The following is a 24,135-nucleotide window of genomic DNA, read 5'->3' on the forward strand; positions in this document are numbered from 1 at the left end:
CAAATAGAAAATAACCCCTCAAAAACAATGCAATTGTCAATAAAAAAATTTAAGAAGTGTAAAAAAATAAGGCACATTTTTTCCGCTTCGATATGTTTCATTTAGGAAGGAAACCTCTGGATAGTGTGATTATCTAAATCACCTCCATGTTGAAAAGCAATGGAATAATTGCACGTAACCCAAAGTGACATGTAAATAAAACATCATATCTGGACAGCTAACCAAATGAGTCTGTAAACTCAATGGAACGTAAATGGAAAATAGACACTTGAAGCACATTATCTGCATGTAAGGAAAATCACATCATAAAAATATCATTTAACAGAATATTTTGGTACATAGTGCCTGCAGGAGACATGTAACCATGTATAAACTTATGTTAGGGGTACTCCGGCCCTAAGACATCTTATCCCCTATCCAAAGGATAGGGGATAAGATGTCTGATCGCAGGGATCCCGCCGCTGGGGACCCTCGCTTTCTCGCATGCAGCACTCACCTCTGGGAGCTGCACGCAGCGCTGCAGCCTTGGAATCTGCCGGGTAATGACTACGGGGCCGGAGTATCATGTCACGACTCCGCCCCCTTGTGCCATTTTGCCTCAGAGGTGGGTGCTGTATGCAAGATAGCGGGGGTCCCCAGCGGCGGGACCCCCCATGATCAGATATCTTATCCCCTATCCTTTGGATAGGGGATAAGATGACTTAGGGCCGGAGTACCCCTTTAAGGTGGGTAATCATGATTTAACAACAACTATTTTATACCGGATCTGTCACATTCCAGAGAGCAGTTGCATTAAATGAGTGAGTTTTCCAGGTATGCAAAATTAAAGTGGTTGTTCAGAATCAAAAACAGCACCACGCCAGTCAATGAATTGCATAGTGCTGCAGTTCAGTGATCTTTGTAGCACTGTCTCTGAAGGAAAGCTGCCATTTTATTTACGTGCTGGACAACCCTTTAAGGTTTGTCCCGTAGACCACCTTTTGGAACCATAATCTCAGAAAGACCAGGGAATTAAAGGGTTTTCCAAGCAAAAGAAACAACCTATGTTACAGGCTTTAAATGCAGAGAGCCTCAGTCCCTCCTCCTGTCAACACTAGACAAAACCAGTTATTTGAAGGGAGGTGGGGAGATTGTGTTACTGTTCATTAGATTTATGACACATTAGATAAGGCAGCAGGGATTACATTGTGATGGAAATTACTGACTGAGAAGGACTTCTTGCTGCTTTACCTAATGAGTCAAATCTAAGGAGTAGTAGGGGGTGAAGGGATGGATACAGCTTACAAGTGTGAGAGTACAGCTGATATGGAAGATCTCTGCACACTGGCTTATAACATTATATTAGTAAGTTGCTTTAATAGAATTTTTTTGAAACCATACACAGCTTGTTGCCATTTCTGGACAAACCCCTTTAAAGTCAATATATTATATGCCAAATTAATTCTTTCCCAGCAAAACTATGTAGCACTCTGCTAAGCTCCGGCTAGTCTATAACATGCTGTATGCAGATAATGTGACAGACCAATGTGGCACTACACTTACAATTTTGCTGGCAGGTCCCACAGATTTCAGTTGGATCCTATATGGTGCATGCCTGATCCTGTCTCCAGGATATAAGTGGTAGCAAGTTACTCTACCAAATGAGCAGGGGGCCTATATAGTTTATATACAACATAGCAGCAGCTATAACAAAAGCAGGAAAAAGACAAAAAAAGAACCCAAGAAGTCAAAACAAAGTTTTCTTTTTTACCTTTCGACCATGGAAACAATAAGGTTTCATTGTGTATCATATGTTCTTTTTCCATTAATTCAGATTATTCAAGTTAGAACATAAAAAAAAAGTTTGAGGCTTACAATAGCTACAATACCAAATAGTAAAAAGGAGCTGCAAGTCCTGACAACCAATGAAGTCAGACTAATCCCGGACTGACAACCGCAGTTGCTGCAGGTTTCAGATCATTTCCACTTTTCATGCTGAATAAGCCCCTCAATTGATCAATCATTGGTATTTGGCACCAGATTCAAATCAAGAGCTTACTAAGGAACACAAATTTTGTGAAGCATTTTTCTTCAATTGCAGTAGTGGATTCATAAATTAGACAAGAAAGCAAATTATTAATCCATAAAACCTGAGAATACAGAAATGATGCTTTACTCAAATTCTACTGTATGGAAGATGAAGGAGCATGGCTTCCATTGGAGGTGTTGTCAATAGAAAATGCTGAAAGCAAATTCTCACAGTGTCCAGAAGTTGGTGTAACAATGTGCTTCTTTATTGCATGTAAAAACACAGGAAATGTAGCAATCACATGTAGCAAAGTTCATCTCAGTTTTATTCTGAATGTGCTAATGTCCATGGGGCTCATGTTGATTGTACTTAAGTTCTGAGCGTCTGAGGGGGAGTACATTAAGGATAATGTGGATGATTTTAGGCTCTCAACTTTGAATCCATCAAAAAGGCCATGAACTTGGATCTATAAACAATAAAAAAAGAAAGAAAAAGTTAAATGCTAAGCATTTCATACTCCATGTTCACATTAGCTGGGTGTCAAAGTTCTTAAACACCCACATCTTTACCAGAACAAACCACACTAGCCAATGGTGAGGTCACAGTGCCCACTCTACCAGTGATAACATCTCTGTAAAAGGCTATAAATGTTGGTGGTGTACCCACTGGCTCAATTCACTTCCATAAAGGGAAGCATAAAACATTTATAACCTGTCTGCCCCAGCTCTAAAACCACCAACAATCTATTTGTTTTGTCTGTGGGTTTCTTCTATTGTCTGGTAATGACTGTGCTTCCTGGTTGAGCAGTTGCTCAGTACTACAATTCTCAGGATGCTATGGTTTCCCTCAGCTCTTTCTCCCATTGCAATTCTGCCAGTTCCCCACCAAGACTAAAGTGCTGCAGGACATAGCTCTACACAGGAAGTCTGCAAAAGCTGTATTCATTGCCTGCCTGGTCCTCTGCCTGTGTAAATTGAACAATGAGATGCGTTTACAGTATGTTGCCTTGTGCTTACCAATGCGACACACACACACACACGCGTATATAACAGGAAGATGGCGATGTAGGCTGGAGGGGCTGGTCAGAAGTAATTATTACATCACTCAGAAGGGGGAGCTGTATGTCTGATAACTGGGGATAACATTTGGGAAAACACTATGTCCTTTCCAAAAAAAGGTGACAATACATCTTAAAAAAAGTTGTTGGCCAAAAGCTTTATTTGGCAAATGTTCACATGTTCTCAACTGTAGGGCACTAAGTCACTGCCAAACACCACTGGTGATGGCTTATTCCCAGTGAGAACATAGCTTAGTTGACATCTGCTGTTACAGGGAAGAGTCAAGACAACCCCATACACATTAGATGATCTATTGGTCTCACCGAAATCCCAGGGTTTGGCTGATGTGTATATATGCCTTTAGAATAACTAAAGGATGAATGAACTCCTTTTGATTCTAAGGGGTAGAAGCAAATAAGCAAAAAGCGGTCTTGGAGGCGCTACTTAGTAGTGAGACAATTAGGACTCCAGGCAAGCACAGGACAACGGAACAAGTCATCCATATTCTACAGAATAAAATTTATGTTGTGTCCTGTGCTTGCCTGGAGTCCTAATTGTCTCATTACGGAGCAGCGCCTTCAAGACAGATTTTTACTTGTTTGCTTCTACCCCTCTGACATCTATCCACTCCTCAAAGGAGTAAGATTGGGTCGGGGTGCAGCAGCTCTCTTATCATATTGCCATCTGTTACCTACATTAGAGTTGTGCCACAGAGTTTCAGAGGTTTTGGAATTTCCTTTTCCTTATAAATCAATACATTCACCCTGAGCAGGAAAACCCAAACTGATCCTAAACAAAAAAAGATTGATCCGTCCTGTTGTGCCCACTAACATTCACACTGACCACCTGAATGTGATATGTGTAAATCAATGATGGTTGCATCATAAACATGTGCACCATAATATAATGGATATTTGATGCCTTTACTGAAAAGTATGTAGTATCTAATACTTTTCTGTTCAGGTAATTTTCTATCAGAATTCACTACAACATCTCCTACACAGTACATAAATAAAATAATGCGTAGACATCAGTTTTACAAATGTTTTCCCACCTACAGATATTAAATTTATGGGTTGAATCCAGCAAATTTGTTTTCAGCTTCCATGTATGACTTTCAGACTTTATATCAGAGTTATTTATTGTTACTTCTCCTGACTGTTAATAAACTGTCCCTTCTAGACGCTACTGCATAGGAAAAGGTTTTCTGTCCTACCCCGGAGGAAGGACCATATATAAGTCTCTCAGATGACAGCCCCTTATAAGCATAAACCCAGAAAAAAAAACATAATATTTAGGTAATCTGCAGATTTCAGCTCATCTTGATCTACCAAACTCAAAATACTGGGCCTGGCTATGCCTGAAAGGGCATCATTCAAACTTCAACAGCTGAAATACTCACATATGGCAGCAATAAGCTTAACATACGTTCATGTAAAATAAAGACAACATGCTCATTTATTTCACTATTACTATACCTTTCCCTGAGATATAGAACAGTATAGCCCAAGGTCTTTATTTGCAAACTTGCAGTCGAATCCTTTTCTGTGAAGAATGAGAGCTGCCTCTTCTGAAGGTCCCACCTTTAAAACCAAAACAAGAAATTAATATGAAAATTTTTTTGACCACATGATTTAATGTAGTAAGAGAAAATAAAAGGAAGTGACAAACTATGCAAGAAAATGGTTATGTTAAGCCAGAAACTCAAAACGGTGTTTCAGGAACAAGGATATAAATATGAGCCTACTGTGGCCTCAGTCCAGGGAAAGAACGTCTACAGTTAGCTGAAAGCAGTTGACATACGTGTACTGTATCTTAGGCTTTTAGGATTGCTCTAGCCTCAAACTATACAGTCGTTGTTCAATGTAGAGACAACGTTGCACTTCTAGCCTAATGTTGAGGTGAACTTCTCATACGTGCAGAAAAGATAAAGGAGACATTCTAATAATTCTCCTAGAGCTGCAGCCAACATTCAAGGAACACATGACACCCACACAACCCCTGATCTACCACTCCCCATGGTGGCTTAAATTGGTATTCCAGGAAAAAAACTTTTTTTTTTTTATATCAACAGGCACCAGAAAGTTAAACCGATTAGTAAATTACTTCTATTAAAAAATGTTAATCCTTTCAATAATTATCAGCTGCTGAAGTTGAGTTTTTGCTATGGGGATTTGCTTTTAAACTGGGCGTTTCCCGAGACACGTGTCATCAGAGAGCACTTAGACAAAAAAGAACAACTCAACTTCAGCAGATCATAAGTACTGAAAGGATTAAGATTTTTTAATAGAAGTAATTTACAAATCTGTTTAACTTTCTGGAGCCAGTTGATATATAAAAAAAAAGTTTTTTCCTGGATTACCCCTTTAACATCTTTAGGTCCACATTCAGTGTGTAGGTGAAACCACATTTTAGCATGACATGGTCCAGAGTCACTTACAGCAGGGTCCTAATAAAGCTTTTGCTGTGAATGAGGGAGATAGGTTTGTAAAAAAAAAAATACTCAAGGAACTTAGGTGATTAAAAGGAATTCTCATAAATAAAATTATATATTTATGTTTTCAACACACGAAACATCATGCTGTCATATAACTCTCTTACTGCCCTGATAATAAACACATGCAAAAAGCTCTGCAATTTGTTAGAAAAAGGTAAACTTTCCATGTTTTCTCTATTTCACAAAATATGTTACTACTGGAAACAGGACAGTGGTTCCTGCGGGGTCACTACGCTATTTTTCAAGCAGCAGGTCTGTTGCAGAAATCTCTACCATTGTCCCATTAATTTAAATGGTGGTGGCTCCAAGCCATGCCCATGCTGCAGATCTTTAGGGGTAGTAATTCTGCAACTAACCTGCCCTAAGTGAAAGGATTCAGATTATATACCAAGCGAGTTTGTTTGGGGAAAAAAAGAAGCCCTAGAAGCTCAGATAGTCTACCTTTATTCTGATGCATTCAGACCTGTAGCTATTCTAAATTCTTTGTAAAAAGAAGGGAATTGTATGTGAAACTCCCTATGGGCAAAAAGGAAATGCTAACTTTTTTTTTTTACTCTGGAGACTTCCCAGCCAAAAGGAAACTGTTCCGTCAAGGGGATAGAATGTAAATATATTGTAATTACAAAAAAGCTTATTTTTATAGATGTCAACAAAATCCTGTTTAAAGCTGGAGCCATAAGTAAAGCCGGTTAGCTTGTTGTAAATATGACATGGTATTGTTATTTTTAGTCCCTCTGAACTACACTACTGCCATACGGAGTAATGCGCACATGGATTCTGACCCCCTATTGCATGAGGACATCCAACTTTCACTGATTAAAGGGGCATTCCGGCCTTATACATCTTATGCCCTATCCAAATGATGATAGGGGTTAAGATGTCTGATCACAAGGGTCCCGCCACTGGGACCCCCAGCAATCTCTGTGCAACCCCTGGCGCTGCCTCCAAATTGGAGATGTCACAGCCACGTCCCCTTGTGACGGCATGAATGGAGGGGGTGTGGTGTGACTTCATGTCTTAGAGGGAGTCTGGCACGGAATGCCAGGGGCTGCACCGAGATCATGGGGGTCCCAGTGGCAGGACCCCTGTGATCCTTTGGATAGGGGATAAGATGTATAAGGCCGGAATACCCCTATAAGAATACATACTGTACTTCATAAGGTGTGGCATTTTAAGAGATTTCAAATTTCCACCACGAAAAGATATTGTGGCATGGCACTTTTTGAAGCATATCCTGCACAAAAATCATGACTGGTAGCCCCATGTGGATGCATAACATTATCCCGGATTGCTGCCTCGGATTTATTAAGTACACTGTTGGTAGCGTGTTATACGCTGGTAGAAAAAGTGACCTATCATTCTAATTTATGGACAGAATTATATTTTCATTTCCCTGAAAGTATTAAAACTTACCAAAATGGTGAACAATTGCAGATAAATTTGACTGACCTCTCACCCCCCTCCCAAAAAAAAATGTTCTAGTTCCAGGCTCTAGGTGTACTGTAAAGAATATACTTAAACTCTCCACATACACTGTAGCTATTAACTTGTCACAAAACATACATATGAATTAATGTGACAAATATGGAAGCAACATGAGAAAAGATTATTTTACAGAAAGAGTAGTAGGTGTTTGGAAAAAACATCCAGCGGATGTTGTTGGTAAATTTGCAGGATTGTAAACCTGCCTGGGATATACATATAAATCCCAAATACAAATAAAGGAAATAATATAAGGGCAAAGTAAATGGAAAAAGTGGGGTCCATCATTTTCATTGGAGGCATAATAATGGATGCAGTGCTATTCTTTCTACTTTAAACAGAGGACGCTGCTAATGGGTCCACCTTTGCAAATGTGAACATAGTCTTAGAGGTTTAGGAGAGATGAGGCAGCATACCTTGGCCTGAATTGTCCGCAAATTGACAAAGTGCACATCACAAGGCATTGAAGACTGCAGCGGAGAAAAGGCATCTAGTAGTGGAGGAGCACCAGTATCAGCCAATACGGCCATAGAGATTACAGGATGGTTTAAGAAAGAGGACGTGACGTGACTTAATAAAGATGGATAACTGACAGACTTCTTTTCTTCACCCTATTGGAGAAAACAAAGACATAAATACATCGGATGAACATACCCTTTATGTTTTCTATCACTTTATAGACCACTCTCCTGCCAGATCTTCTTTCAGGTGAATATTTCTATATAGATCATCCTCTATCAGATGATGGGGTGCATGCTCAAATGTTTAGAAAAGTAGTAGCTATTTTTGCACTCAATGGGGGAGATTTATTAAAACATGTCCAGAGGAAAAGTTGCTGAGTTGCCCATAGCAACCAATCAGATTGCTTCTTCATTTTTTGAAAAGGCCTCTGAAAATTAAAGGGGTATCCCAGGCAAAACCTTTTTTTATCTCTTTATCTCTCTCTCTCTATATATATATATTAATATATATATATATATATATATATATATATATATATATATATACACACACACACACACACACACACACATCTATATATCTATAGCTATCTATATATCTATAGCTATCTATCTTTATCTATAGCTATCTTTATCTATAGCTATCTTTATCTATAGCTATCTTTATCTATAGCTATCTTTATCTATATCTATCTTTATCTATATCTATCTTTATCTATCTCTATCTTTATCTATCTATATCTATATCTATCTTTATCTATCTATATATAAATCTATATCAATTGGCTCTGGAAAGTTAAACAGATTTGTAAATTACTTCTATAAAAAAAATCTTAATCCTTCCAATAGTTATTAGCTTCTGAAGTTTTCTGTCTAACTGCTCAATGATGATGTCACGTCCCGGGAGCTGTGCATGATGGGAGAATATCCCCATAGGAACTGCACAGCTCCCGGGACGTGTTATCAGAGAGCAGTTAGACAGAAAACAACAACTCAACTTCAGAAGCTAATAACTATTGGATTTTTTAATAGAAGTAATTTACAAATCTGTTTAACTTTCCGGAGCCAGTTAATATATAAAAAAAGTTTTGGCCTGGAATACCCCTTTAAAGAAGCGATCTGATTGCTATGGGCAACTGGGCAACTTTTCCTCTGGGCAGGTTTTGATCAATCTCCCCAATGTCTGGAAAAAAAAAAAAAAGACCATGAGGTTCAATTTGTAGTTTTTAGATTTATAAGGTTTTTTCCCATCCTGTAAAGATAACCAGCAGATCAGTGGGGGGGCGGGTCCAAGCGCTGGGACCCCAGCCGATCACAACAGGGACATAACTGAACAGAATAATTGGTGGGACCGCACATGCTCCATTCATTCTATTTGAAAACACTGGACATTCCTGAGTTCAGGACTCAGCAGTGTTTCGCCGCCCCATAGACAATAAATAAAGCAGTGGCAGCGCAGGCACTGTCCATACCAAATTTTGGGACAATTATGTCCCTGTTCTCAAGATCGGTGGGGGTCCCGGTGGTCGGGTCCCCACCAATCTGCTTGTAATTATTTGGATAGGAGATAACTTAATGAGATGGGAGAACCACTTTAATATATTTGGCTTATGTGATCATTGATTCCATTGTTGTGTATACCTTCTTGAAAAAGCACCCAGTGTGGTCTGAAAGCTATTGGATACAGTAAGTATGCTGACACTCCTAACCATTTACCTAAGCTCCTACAAGGAAATCATTGTTTATTCCAACATTGTGTAAAGACTACACTTGCCTGGAAACAAATCACAAGAGAAAGATTGGAAAAGACAAAGAGAAGATATTCATATTTTAACGAATATGTTCAAGAGTGAACATATTCTTTAAAACTTTCCATTATTCTTATCCCTTCAAAGGGCTTTATTCCCATTCACTTTGGATTCAAATGGGTAAAATAATATAACATAAAATGTTACTCTTCAGCCTAATAAACATAGGAAGGGATACAAAGCCAACATATGATTGTTTTAACAGAATTACACAAAAGAAACACTGATCTGCTGTAACATTAACCCCTTAACGACGCAGGACGTAAATGTACGTCCTGGTGATGTGGTACTTAACGCACCAGGACGTACATTTACGTCCTGAGAATAACCGCGGGCATCGGAGCGATGCCGGCATCATGCGCGGCAGGTCCCAGGGACTGCATCCAGGGACCCGCCGGTAATGGCGGACACCCGCAATCCCGCGGATATCCGCCATTAACCCCTAAGATGCCGTGATCAATACAGATCACGGCATCTGCAGCATCGCGGTCACTTAAGAGGATGATCGGATCGCTCGCAGCGCTGCCGCGGCGATCTGATCATCCTGCACGGCAGACAGAGGTCCCCTCACCTGGCTCCGCTGCCTTCCGGGAGTCTTCTGCTCTGATCTGCCTTCCCGCAGACCAGAGCAGAAGATGACCGATAATGCTGATCAGTGCTGTGTCCTATACATAGCACTGAACAGCATTAGCAATCGAATGGTTGCTATAAATAGTCCCCTTTGGGGACTATAAGAGTGTAAAAATAAAAGTAAATAAATAAAGTAAAAAATTTGAAAAACCCCCTCCCTTAATAAAAACGTATATTGTCCCATTTTCCCTATTTTACCCCCAACCAGTGTAAAAAAATTATTTTATATACATATTTGGTATCGCCGCGTGCGTAAACATTCGAACTATTAAAATAAAATGTAAATGATCCCGTACGGTGAACAGCATGAACGCAAAGAAAAAAATAAATCCAAAATAGCTGCTTTTTTATAACATTTTATTCCCAAAAAAATTTATAAAAAATTTATTAAAGTTTTGTATAAGCAAATATGGTATTAATAAAAAGTACACATCACGGCGCAAAAAATGAGCCCTCATACCACTGCTTATACGGAAAAATGAAAAAGTTATAGGTCTTCAAAATAGGGGGATTTTAAACATACTAATTTGGTTAAAAAGTTAGCGATTTTTTTTAAGCGCAACAGTAATAGAAAAGTGTATAATCATGGGTATCATTTAATCGTATTGACCCAGAGAATAAAAAACATGTAATTTTTACCATAAATTGTACGGCGTGAAAACAAAACTTTCCAAAATTTGCTAAATTGCGGTTTTCTTTTGAATTTCCCCACACATAGTATTTTTTTGGTTGCGCCATACATTTTATGGTAAAGTGAGTGATGGCATTACAACGGACAACTGGTCGCGCAAAAAACAAGCCCTCATACTAGTCTGTGGATGAAAATATAAAAGAGTTATGATTTTTTGAAGGGGAGGAGGAAAAAAGGAAAACGTAAAAATAAAATTGTCTTAGTCCTTAAGGTCCAAATGGGCTGAGTCTTTAAGGGGTTAAAACCATTTGCGTTATACTGTTTGTAGTCAAGACATGGACCCCACAGGATCTCTAAATGAGTCCTGTGGTATCTGGTACTAAAGCCAAGTTCACATTGGGCTCTTTACGCAGAATGGACCCTGAAAAGGGTCAGAGAAGAACAGACACAGCACGGTCCAGACGGACCCCATAGTTTTCTAGAAGAAAAACTGCCATTATTTGGACAAAATTGCCAATTGCGGCCCATATAGTAGAACCCGACAGCAATGTGAAAGAAGCCTAAGAAATAGGTCCTTTAGATCTAATGTAGCCTTAACATTGCGGTCGGGCTTCGACGAACTGACCCTGAACGGGATGGATGCAAAGGGCAATGTGAACTTGGTCTAAATTGTAAGGATGGTCTCCATGGATCAGACTGGTTTTCAATTAGTTTGAGATCTGGAGAATTTGGAGGTCAAGTAAACACTTTGAACTACTTATCATGGCCCTCAATCTATTCTTAAACAATTTCTGCAGTTCAGCAAGATGCATTCTCCATTTAATACTGCCATCGAGAGGTTAAAGGAGTAATGTGGTGCATAATAATTTATCCCCAATCCAAACTATAGGGGATAAGTGTCTGATCATAAGGGGTCTGAGCGCTGGGACCCCCATGTGACGAAGCGGCTGACACGCCCCGTCCAAGTATCCCTATGGGGGAGCCAGAGATACAACTGTGTATTTCCGGCTTTTCCACAGAGATACACGGAGGGGGCATGTCTGCAGCTGCTTTATGCAGGGGTTGACCTGCTCCATCCCTGGGGAGAGCCGGTGTGCAGTGGAGAAGATTGCAGGGGGTCCCAGTGGTCAGATCCCCCGCGATCAGACACTTATTCCCTATAATTTTGGAGAGGGGATAAGTTGTCATGCACCATAGTACTCCTTTAACTTTAAGGTAGGTGAAACAAGTCAGATTGACATAAATTACAGAACCCAAATCTTCCCAGTAGAACCCTGGCCACAGAATAACTTTCATCCGATCCTTGTGCCATTTCATCCCCAAGTAAATTATGAACATGCACCATGACTGTCGACATGTTGTAAAACAAAACGGCCAAGCTACCTTCTAATGTGTCATGGTCTAATATTCACATTGTAGGCACTTTTGGCAGTGGACAGACAATAATGACCAGTGTACGATGTTGCATAACAGCTTGCTGTGTATGGAACTGCTCTGTATGATCTGGACTCTATCACAGCCAGCATTAACTTTTTCAGTAATTTGTGCTACAGTAGCTTTTCTGTGGGACAGACCAGCCCAGCTAGCTTTTGCTCCCCACAAGCTTCAAAGAACCTTGGATGCCAACTTCTAGATCAAACTGTTCCCCTGCTGCCTAATATATCCCAACCCTTGACAGGTGTCACTGTCACAAGATAATCAATGTTTATTCACTCCACCTGACAGTGGTTTTAGCATTACAGCTGATCAGTGTATATATACTTCAAGGTGGCATGTAGTTATTATAATCATGTCAAGCTGACATTTAATTCTCTGCAAGCAGAATGTGAGAACATACAGAAAATACAAGTATAACAAATGCTCAACACATAGCAGGAAGCTAACAAAAAGTGTAGTAAGAAAACGGACACAATCATGTTGAGTCCTGCCGAGCGATGTACTTCTATCTCCCTCTACCTGAATGCTACATAACACACTATAAACCATATACCTGCTTCCATTCATTTTTAATAGTCAGGTTTGGAGAGCTACAAAGCTTATCAACATTCAATGCATCCAATAGATACACTGTTGGTATTATGTATCATCATAGCAAGCAATAAGCCATATATATTATCTGAATGTGACAGCAGGTTGATAAAAAACAGGAAGCGGTGGTCAAAGGTTAACCCTCCAGGTGAGGAGAGTGCCAGATTATCAAAAGTTATTATGTAACTAGCAAGCACAGAGGGAAAGACCATGATTAATGTTATTCATGGAAATCACTAAAGAAAACTGGGCACATGCTTGTCACCAGATGGTGAGTGAAATGACGGTGTGCGCACGCTTCAGTCTTGCCATTACCACTGCACATTTTGCTGCTGACAGCATTACAAGGCAATTCTGCTGATAAGAGTGCGATTTTGACCATGAATTTAACATACCTCATCTACTTCCATCCTCTTTTCTAAAAGAAGTCGGAATAAATTAAACGTGATTTTGTTATCTTGAAGACCTTGCCCAAGACCACGGTTATCATCCTGCATCAGTCGACGGTCCATGAAAACTTCTAACTGACCTTGGGTGTAAAATGAGGCAATGGTTTACACAATCAAATGTCTGGAAACATTACATTTAGGTTGCACTTTAACATTACACTGCCTTCATTTTCTCTATAAAACAGATACAGATGTCAGGCTTAATAATCACTGGACCATTTGTTAAATTACTACAGAAGGGAAAAAGCAAGCGGATCAGAAAAAGAGAGCAATTTATTCCGTCTCTTTAAACATGCCTCATTCTACTAGATGGAACAGTTGCAGGGGGAAATTGACTCTCTGCCTCTTTGTTTAGTGATATAGTATTATCTGGCTAAAAAGGAAGAATTGCTGTCCAACCTCTGATACTGGCAACTTAACCCTATGAGTGCCACACTCAACAGTAAACACTGCATTTTTTATGGTGTTTGGAATGTGATGATGCAAGTTAACTTTATTATTTTGCCATTATGGTAACTCTATGATTGCTTGTTATTCAAAGGATGATCTGTACTTTTCTTGTACATTATGTTTTTTGTTTTGCATTTACTTGAATTTTGAACTACTTTTGGATGAGCTAACAGAATTAAATAGTACCTGTCATAAGTGATAAAAATGTATACATTATAGATAAGTCTATTTGAAATACCTTCCTGATATACTTAATAACATTTTTATAACTGTATTTGTTAAATTAACCCCTAAAAGTGACAAAATGCAGGTGAGACCTCAGCTCAGCACAGTGTATAGAGTGTACAAGCAGAGTTCAAGGCTGAGAGGTGAGGGGGGGGGGGGGGGGGGGGTGGCCTCAGCTAATCACAGCCCATCTCACACGGAACTGCTCTTGGCTGTATTTAGCAGAGAGAGGAAGGAAGTTCTCTCCCAGCAGGGCTTCAGATGTCACACCTCCTGCTGGGGAACGCCTCTTTCCAGTCTGCACAGATCGATATCAAGGTAGAAAAATACAACATAATTAAATAAAGGCAGGAGGTGGTTTATGATAATTTGCGGGGAGGAGAAGCATTAAAAAATGTATTAAGATCATGACAGGTACTATGTAAGCACAGAACAAATGTATAAAAGTTGTTCAAGCTCAAAATAAAAACAATTTTCACAGGAAGATTAATAAAAAAAAAATAAAAAAAAGAGAGAAAAGAAAGAAAATGGGATGCACACTTCCAATTAACACATTTTCTAGATCATAAGAAGAGCTCAATTTTTTGCCATTCAAGTGACCAAAGATCTATTTGTTTACTGACCCGCTGCTGCTAATCCAAGCCATTTTATAAATCCACTTTCAATGGATGAACATTCAGCTCTTAGTTTAATTAAATCAGAAATTACTTCAGCCAACAACTCTGCATGAAGGCAAACAATGTAGCTGCAAAAAGGTCAGGTAGGTTAAAGAAGAGTCAAGCATGCAAGAAGAGCATAATCAACTCACCACTTCTCAAACTGGCAATGCCCAGAGACTGTGCAGCGTGCAATGTTAATCTGCTCGCATTATCCTGAATGTAAGCCATCGTAGACATTGGATATACATTAGCTTGGAGAGGCAATTTTTTTAACGTTTTTCTTGGTTGAATCTGTCAAACATTTAACAGAAATTGTACATTAGAAACTCAAAAAACAAACAAAAACAAACAAATATACATAAGTCAGAAGTGGTGAGAACCAGTTCTAACTAATAAAATGTTCGAATACCAGATGCCAGACTCCTTTGTGATTGTTACCTGGGACTACCGTAACTCTATCCCTAAAATTTTTTCCATCTCTTACAGATGTGTAGAAAACAATAACTTTACAAATAAAGGGGCACACTAACGGCACTTATCACCTATTCAAAGTGTGTTTGCTGGGTCGGCTGCTACCTCTTAACTGCTATGGGGCCCAGTGATCACAGATTTATTGCCTCTTTGGCTGATATGTGTAAGGCTAATGATAGCCGGATTTGTGGGAGGGACAACTGCTCACATAAATCCAGCCATTGCTGCTCCTGTCTCTGACGTCGTCTGGGATTTCCTGCTGGATTTCCTTCCGGATGCTCGTCTTCACACGTGGGCTTTGCGTGCCAGCATCTCTTCACAAAGTAAGGTCTGGGCGGTTACTAGGTAAGGGGAACAGCCAGAAGGCTCGGGGCTGCTGTCAGCCGAACGTTTGCAGTGAGTTAATCTCTGACCGTGGCTTTCACTTTCACTTTGTTCATTCAGCTCCATTTGTGTATTGGGCTGCAATATAGGCTCTGGTGTTTTAAGATGAATCGACAGTTCGGGGGCTGATCTGTTTATCTCTAATACAGGTATTAATGACAGAACAGTGTTGTAGAGTGCTTTCTTCAGTTACAGGCATGTACTCATCTGTGTTGCTCGTTTACAGGTATCCAGAGCTAGTTGGATAAGCATATGGCCATAAGGGGTTAAGTTGTGCTTAGGTAGGTCTGATAGTTTGTAATCTTGCAGCAAAGCCTGTCAGTCATGGTCTCATGCACTTATATTGTCTCAGAGTCTCAGGTCCTGTCAGCTAACCTGGTGGTCAGTCATTATCTGCATTATCCAAGTCAGATGCAAGAGATTCCTTAGCTTCAGCTGATTGTTGCTGTCTTGTGCTGGTAAAAGATTTGTTTACAGTATCTGGTAAATTGTCATTTGTTTTACTATGTATAGATTATTTTCCTTTCAGGTCTTATTTATGGACATCAACGGGTTTAGTCAGGTTTTCTTTACTATAATTGTCGCAAAATTGTCGCAACTGCGACTACGCGATTTTTCGTGCGATATTTTGACTGGAAAGCGAGAAAAGCAAGTTTTCCAAAAATTAACTACATAGTAATAATTTTAAAATGGACTACGGGTAGTCAGGTATTTATTAACTGCGACAGTCGCAACTGCGCAAAAAAAAGTCGCAACAGGGTTAAAAATTGACTAAATTTACTCCAGCTCAAACATGGAGCAGAAAAAGCTACTACCAAAGTAAAAAAGAAAAAATTGCTTACGTGAAAGAAAATTATTAACAGGCTGAAACCAGTTGATAAATAAGTCACACATAAGCAAAAAAAAAAGTAAGGAAAAAATTACTAAAAAAAAGAATACATAAGCAAACATTGATACATGTCCCTCATTATGTATATTTTTAATTACAGCTTTATTAATTCCACCATTATCGCTCATTACTATTATTAATTTTCAGGTACTTCATTGTACAGTGATACTAGTCATACTTACCACGTCCCCTCAATTGTACATCCTTGCCATTATATTTGTATTGCTCCAAGTGTCTGGGTGCATATTTCCTAGTTTATAGTTACCAGTTACATGTCTCATGCCACATATTTCTATTGTTACATAAATAATTGTTTATTGATTAGCTTCACTACAGTTCAGGGTCTGCATCGCCTGTCTCAGGAACATCATTACGTGATTTTGTTATCTAATTTCTAGGTACTTCATTGTACGGTGATACTAGTCAATTTTACCACGTTCCCTCCATTATATGTCCGCACCATTATTTTGTAATGCTTCAAGTGTCTAGGTGCATATTTACTAGTTTATAGATACCAGTGACATGTCACATGCCACATATTTCTATGGTTACATAAATTATTGTTTATTAAATTATGTTCACACTGTTCAGGGCCTGCATCGCCTGTCTCAGGAACGTGATTACCTGATGTTATCTAAATTTTCAGATACTTCTTTGTACAGGGATACTAGTCATATATACCACGTCCTCTCCATTATACGTCCTCGCCATTACATTTGCATTGCTTAACCCCTTCAGGACCAAGCCCATTTTGGCCTTAAGGACCAGAGCGTTTTTTGCACATCTGACCACTGTCACTTTAAACATTAATAACTCTGGAATGCTTTTAGTTATCATTCTGATTCCGAGATTGTTTTTTCGTGACATATTCTACTTTAACATGGTGGTAAATTTTTGTGGTAACTTGCATCCTTTCCTTGTGAAAAATCCTAAAATTTGATGAAAAATTTGAAAATTTTGCATTTTTCTAACTTTGAAGCTCTCTGCTTGTAAGGAAAATGTATATTACAAATAAAAAAATTTTTTATTCACATATACAATATGTCTACTTTATATTTGCATCATAAAAGTGACGAGTTTTTACTTTTGGAAGACACCAGAGGGCGTCAAAGTTCAGCAGCAATTTTCCAATTTTTCACAAAATTTTCAAACTCACTATTTTTCAGGGACCAGTTCAGGTTTGAAGTGGATTTGAAGGGTCTTCTTATTAGAAATACCCCACAAAAGACCCCATTATAAAAACTGCACCCCCCAAAGTATTCAAAATGACATTCAGTCATCATTTTAACCCTTTAGGTGTTTCACAATCTTCATTTTTTACACTCGCATGTTCTTGTAGACCCAATTTTTACATTTTTACAAGGGGTAAAAGGAGACAATGTATACTTATATTTGTAGCCCAATTTCTCTCGAGTAAGCACATACCTCATATGTCTATGTAAAGTGTTCGGCGGGCGCAGTAGAGGGCTCCGAAGGGAAAGAGCGATAAGGGGATTTTGGAGAGTACGTTTTTCTGAAATGGTTTTTGGGGGGCATGTTGCATTTAGGAAGCCCTTATGGTGCCAGAACAGCAAAAAACCCTCACATGGCATACCATTTTGGAAACTAGACCCCTTGAGGTACGTAACAAGGAATAAAGTGAGCCTTAATACCCCACAGGTGTTTCACGACTTTTGCATATGTAAAAAAAAATTATTTTTTTTCACGAAAATGTGTGTTTCCCCCCAAATTTCACATTTTTCCAAGGGTTAATAGCAGGAAATACCCCCCAATATTTGTAACCCCTTCTCTTCTGAGTATGGAGGTACCCCATAAGTTGACCTGAAGTGCACTATGGGTGAACTACAATGCTCAGAAGAGAAGGAGTCATATTTGGCTTTTTGAGAGCAAATTTTGCTCGGGGGGCATGTCGCATTTAGGAAGCCCCTATGGTGCCAGAACAGCAAAAAATACCCACATGGCATACGATTTTGGAAACTAGACCCCTTGAGGAATGTAATAAGGAATAAAGTGAGCCTTATTACCCCACAGGTGTTTTCATGACTTTTGCATATGTAAAAAAAAAAAAAAAAATTTCCACTAAAATGTGTGTTTCCCCCCTAATTTCACCTTTTTGCAAGGGTTAATAGCAGAAAATACTCCCCAAAATTTGTAACCCCATCTCTTCTGAGTATGTAGGTACCCCATAAGTTGACCTGAAGTGCACTATGGGCGAACTACAATGCTCAGAAGAGAAGGAGTCATATTTGGCTTTTTGAGAGCGAATTTTGCTCGGGGGGCATGTCGCATTTAGGAAGCCCCTATGGTGCTAGAACAGCAAAAAATACCCACATGGCATACCATTTTGGAAACTAGACCCCTTGAGGAATGTAATAAGGAATAAAGTGAGCCTTATTACCCCACAGGTGTTTTCATGACTTTTGCATATGTAAAAAAAAAAAAAAAAATTTCCACTAAAATGTGTGTTTCCCCCCTAATTTCACCTTTTTGCAAGGGTTAATAGCAGAAAATACTCCCCAAAATTTGTAACCCCATCTCTTCTGAGTATGTAGGTACCCCATAAGTTGACCTGAAGTGCACTATGGGCGAACTACAATGCTCAGAAGAGAAGGAGTCATATTTGGCTTTTTGAGAGCAAATTTTGCTCGGGGAGCATGTTGCATTTAGGAAGCCCCTAAGGTGCCAGAACAGCAAAAAAAAACACACATGGCATACTATTTTGGAAACTAGACCCCTTGAGGAACGTAACAAGGGGTACAGTGAGCATTTGCCCCCCACTGGTGTCTGACAGATCTTTGGAACAGTGGGCTGTACAAGTTTTCATTATCATGGACCACTGTTCCAAAGATCCGTCAGACACCTGTGGGGGGTAAATTCTCACTGCACCCCTCATTACATTCCGTGAGGGGTGTCGTTTCCGAAATGGGGTCACATGTGGGGTTTTGTTTTTTTTGCGTTTGTCAAAACCGCTGTAACAATCAGCCACCCCTGTGCAAATCACCTCAAATGTACATGGTGCGCTCTCCCTTCTCCCTTGTTGTGCGCCCCCAGAGCACTTTGCGCTCACATATGGGGTATCTCTGTAGTCGGGAGAAATTGCGTTACAAATTTTGGGGGGCTTTTTTCCCTTTTACCTCTTGTGAAAATGTAAAGTATAGGGCAACATCAGCATGTTAGTGTAAAAAATAAAAAATGTTTACACTAACATTCTGGTGTAGACCCCAACATTTCCTTTTCATGAAGGGTTAAAGAAGAAAAAGCCCCCCAAACCTTGTAACGCAATTTCTCCCGAGTACGGCGATACCCCATATGTCGCCCTAAACTGTTGCCCTGAAATACGACAGGGCTCCAAAGTGAGAGCGCCATGTGCATTTGAGGCCTAAATTAGGGATTTGCATAGGGGTGGACATAGGGGTATTCTACGCCAGTGATTCCCAAACAGGGTGCCTCCAGCTGTTGCAAAACTCCCAGCATGCCTGGACAGTCAACGGCTGTCCGACAATACTGGGAGTTGTTGTTTTTCAACAGCTGGAGGCTCTGCTTTGGAAACAGTGGTGTACCGGACGTTCTTATTGGGGGAGGGGGGGCTGTGTAAGGGTATGTGTATATGTAGTGTTTTTAACTTTTTATTTTATTTTGTGTTAGTGTAGTGTAGTGTTTTTAGGGTACAGTCACATGGGCGGGGGATTACAGCGAGTTTCCCAGCGCAAAATTTGCTGCATCTCAAGATGCGAGAAACCCACTGTAAAAGCCTCGCCCATGTGAATGTACCCTGTACATTCACGGGGGTGGCGGGGCGGGGGGGGGGGCTTGCATCAGCTGTTGCAAAACCACAACTCCCAGCATGCATGGTCTGTTAGTGCATGCTGGGAGTCATAGTTTTGCAACAGCTGGAGGCACACAGGTTAGGAAACACTGAGTTAGAAACAGACAATGTTTCCCAACCAGTGTGTCTCCAGTTGTTGCAAAACTACAACTCCCAGCATGCCCAGACAGCTGAAGGGCATGCTGGGAGTTGTAGTTCGGCAACATCTGAAGGGCCAGATGTTGCTGAACTAAAACTCCCAGCATGCCTGGACAGTCAGTGCATGCTGGGAGTTGTAGTTTTGCAACAGCTGGAAGAGCACAGATTGGAGACCATTATACAATGGTCTCCAAACTGGGGCCCTCCAGATGTTGCAAAACTACAACTCCCAGCATGCATGGTCTTTTAGTGCATGCTGGGAGTTATAGTTTTGCAACAGCTGGAGGCACACAGGTTAGGAAACACTGAGTTAGAAACAATGTTTCCCAACCAGTGTGTCTCCAGCTGTTGCAAAACTACAACTCCCAGCATGCCCAGACAGCCAAAGGCTGTCTAGGCATGCTGGGAGTTGTAGTTTTCAGAGTCCTAGAAGCAGCAGTGAAGATCTTCTGAGGACCTCATACTTACCCGTCGCTGCTCGTCCACGTGGCCGGTCCCGCGCTGCTCCTCGGTCCTGCCGCTGCTCCTCGGTCCCGCCGCTTGATCAGGTAAGTCCGCCGGTCCCCACGTGTTCCCCCCGAATGCCGCAGGTCCCCGCGAGTCCCTGCAGCCTTCGTCCCCCGTTCTGCCCGACTTCCAGGGGCGGGCAGTGCGGGGGACCTGAACTTTCACCCCAGATCACTGTGATTGGTCCACAGGGACCAATCACAGTGATCGCTGACCAGGACCATCAATTGATGGTCCTGGGGGTGAAGCAGAAGTTGTCCCCTGCTGGAAACAGCGGGACTTCTGCCAGTTAACCCGTGCGATGCTGCGCATCGCCGGGTTAACTGCATGACATTTATAAACGCCGGGATGCGCGAACGCACTGCACAACCCGGCGTTTATATATGACATTCTGCGGGAAGGGGTTAAAGGGTCTAGGTGCGTATTTACTAGGTTATAGTTACCTGTGACATGTCACATGCCACGTAATTCTATGGTTACTTAAATGTTTGTTTACCAATTAGGTTCACTACAGTGCAGGGTCTGCATCGCCTGTCTCAGGAACATGATTACCCGTTTTGTCAGTTGGGTAGGTTTTATTTCACATTCCTGATTGTTCAGGTGTGGTGACGTGTTACCTGTGTGTGTTGCACTAGTGGTTTGCTCCTTAAGATAGCTGTATCCTTCACTGGGCATGTCTTTTGGATTGGGCTTATTCAGCTATTTACTTGTGTGAATCCATGGCTTTTCTAGTCTACCAGGCATCGTAGTAAGATTATGCACATCTCATTCACAACAACTAGTGCTATCGTTACGCTTTCCTGTCAAGTCGTCAGGTATGGTGGTGACGCTGTCTCCTACGTTTGCGTTAGAAATCTCACCTCTACACGTCTACAGGCACGAGTGGTTACGCTGATATGTTACGTGTCTTTTGTTTAGGATTAGTTTATTACTTGTCACGACTACAGGGGTCATGTTTACATTTTCACGTGTTATGAATCCAAGTTACGGTTACTATGTCACCTGTCATGATGACAGGTGTCATGATTACGTTTTTCATAGTTTACAAATCTAAGTTACAGTTACGTTGTTACCTGTCATGACTACAGGTTTTAGGATCACTGGCATTAATTATGTCAACTATAAGCATCACGGCCACATGGTCATCTGTAGCAATTGTAGATTTTACGGTTAAGTTAAGTTAATATCCTTTTCGCACAAGCTTGTTCGATCACAATTTCTGGCACTATTAGATTTTATACAACTTACATGGTGATTCATTGTTTCACCCCGGGTCTCACTTAAGATTTTTCATTACATATCATTTTAAGGTTATACATCATTAGTTTTTCTAAACATTGCCTTACATGTTCACTGCCATTGAATCACCCATGTAACCTTAGTGTTATTCACTTGGTGTAGGCCCGTGGTGTGGTTTCTAGTCCACATCCTCATTTCAGTTTCTATTTATAAAAAATGTCGCACACTTCAGATCTAGAGGAAACATCTTCTCTACCAGACCTTACAGATCAGCAATCAGATCATGAAAGTTTGTTGTCACTTAGAACTTGGACAATTCCTAAGCTCATGGCTGAGTTACAAAGAAGAAACATTTCATACCCTGCTTCTGCCAGGAAGGTAGAGTTATTTCGCCTTTTGTCATCTTGATACACCAGGCCCTAGCCAACAGACTTCTTCTATGGACTCTATACAAACCTCATTAACACAGCTACATGCCATGTTCAATAGTAGGTCATCGTCTATTTCTGATCTACAATCTAGATTTGAAGCCTTTGAAAGCAGGGACAGGCCTTCCTCCTATATATATATATATATATATATAAAGTTTTTTCCTGGAATCCCCCTTTAATGGCTTGACTGAAGGTTTTCACACAGGTCTGGTATCCCTTCCCAAGTCTTTCGAAGGTGCAAATTTGTTCTCAGCGTCTACTCTAGAGATCCTGATTCTGCTACTTCTCTGCTTCAGGTTGAGTTAGAAAACGGTTTCATAATTGGTCCTTTGATTATTCCACCCTTTCAGCTTTGGCGAGTGAACCCCAGAGGCAATTCTAAAATAACAGAAGATTAATCTATGATTTATCTGCACCTCATTCTTCCTACACCCCTAGCCTCAATTCATTAATCCATTCTGTGGAATTTTTCCATGACGTACTCATCTATAGATGAGGCTAGTGAGGTTATCATACAACTAGGCAAAGGCACATTTCTTTCAAAAGCAGATATAACTGACGCATTTAAATTACTTCCCATCAAACCCAGTCTGTGGCAGTGGCATGGCATAAAGTGGCAGGGCCTGTAGTATTTTGCCTGTAAACTGACTTTTGGCTCAAAGAGTAGCCCATAGATATTTGATCAGTTTGCACAGGCCCCGCACTGGGTCCTAGATAATTGTGGCAGCTCTAATGACGCAAAACACCATCTAGACAATTTTTTGCTGATTGAGCATAATCTGTATCATTCTACCGTTAAACTCTATCTTTCCGGCATACAGCATTTTTGTTCTCTGGAACATCCCGATCAGCCTTCATTGTTTTCTGCACATCCTATTAGGGCTATTTTAAAGGGTATACTGAAAACTGGTAGTACAGTTGGCACAACTAGGCAACCAGTGTCTGGTCAATTATTCAGCTCACTGTCAGTGGCTTTGTTAAGTATGCCTTTTGGGTTCAAGATTAGTCTGCTTATCAAGACTGCCATGTACTTAGCCTTCTATGGCTTTCTGAGACCAGGTGAGTTTTCTTGTGCTAACAGTACGGCCAAGTTTCTACGGATAGATCAGTTCGTCTGGTGTGACTCGTACTACGTACTTAATTTGTATTCATCTGAAACGTTATCTCCTGACAAAGTGGATGAAGTCGAGTACTTCCCTACGGACAATGAATGGTGTCTGGTGAAGGTGATCAAAGAGTGGCTTAAGGTGATTAGCAAAGAATCGCTGATTATCAGCTGTTTGCTATTTCTAGTACTCCTTTGTCCACATCAGTATTTTCAAAAGTATATTCGTATATTACTTGTTAATCTAGGAGTTAACCATTGACTATCTCTGGCCATTTGTTTAGAATTGGGGCAGCTTCTGCGGCTTCGAAAAGTAACATCCCGGTGCATGTAATTATGAGACTTGGTAGGTGGAAGTCTTCATCGTATGCTAGGCATATTACTAATCCACATAATGAAATGTCAGCATTTAAGACTCTGGTGTCGTAAATGTCTTTTGCAATAAATATTCATTTCTATCCTACATGTTGTTTTTGCCCTCTTTTTAGGTATATCTGTCGCAGCAGTACTGGCACAACTCAAGCTGCTTAGCCTAAGGGTAGGTAGGTCCGATGCTCACATCTGATAGTTGTCCTTAAGTGTAAGGCTAATGATAGCCGGATTAGTGGGAGGGACAACTGCTCACATAAATACGGCCAGTGCTGCTCCTGCCTCTGATGTCGTCTGGGATTTCTCCCTCCCCTTTTTTCTATTACATTCCATTATAAGGTATGCCCTCTTTTTAGGCATATCTGTCGCAGCAGTTTTGGCACAACTCAA

The 24,135-nt window shown here is 40.4% G+C and overlaps 1 protein-coding gene across 2 annotated transcripts in view; it reads right to left on the reverse strand.

Moving 5' to 3' along the window:
• Positions 1 to 472: 472 nt before the first annotated feature.
• MAN2A1 (mannosidase alpha class 2A member 1) overlaps positions 473 to 24,135 on the reverse strand; it is a 163,620-nt gene continuing 139,957 nt past the window's right edge. The window contains exons 18-22 of one of the 2 annotated variants that reach the window (XM_056537485.1): positions 14,536 to 14,677; positions 12,999 to 13,132; positions 7,462 to 7,656; positions 4,545 to 4,649; positions 473 to 2,474 (exon numbers count right to left, since the gene is read on the reverse strand). In XM_056537485.1, the coding sequence (XP_056393460.1) occupies positions 2,322 to 2,474; positions 4,545 to 4,649; positions 7,462 to 7,656; positions 12,999 to 13,132; positions 14,536 to 14,677 (729 nt within the window). In that variant the 3' untranslated portion in view covers positions 473 to 2,321. The remainder of the gene's footprint in view (positions 2,475 to 4,544; positions 4,650 to 7,461; positions 7,657 to 12,998; positions 13,133 to 14,535; positions 14,678 to 24,135) is intronic. The other variant, XM_056537484.1, reaches the window with a different exon arrangement.

Source organism: Hyla sarda, chromosome 1 (assembly GCF_029499605.1).
Source record: "Hyla sarda isolate aHylSar1 chromosome 1, aHylSar1.hap1, whole genome shotgun sequence".
NCBI lineage: Eukaryota > Metazoa > Chordata > Amphibia > Anura > Hylidae > Hyla > Hyla sarda.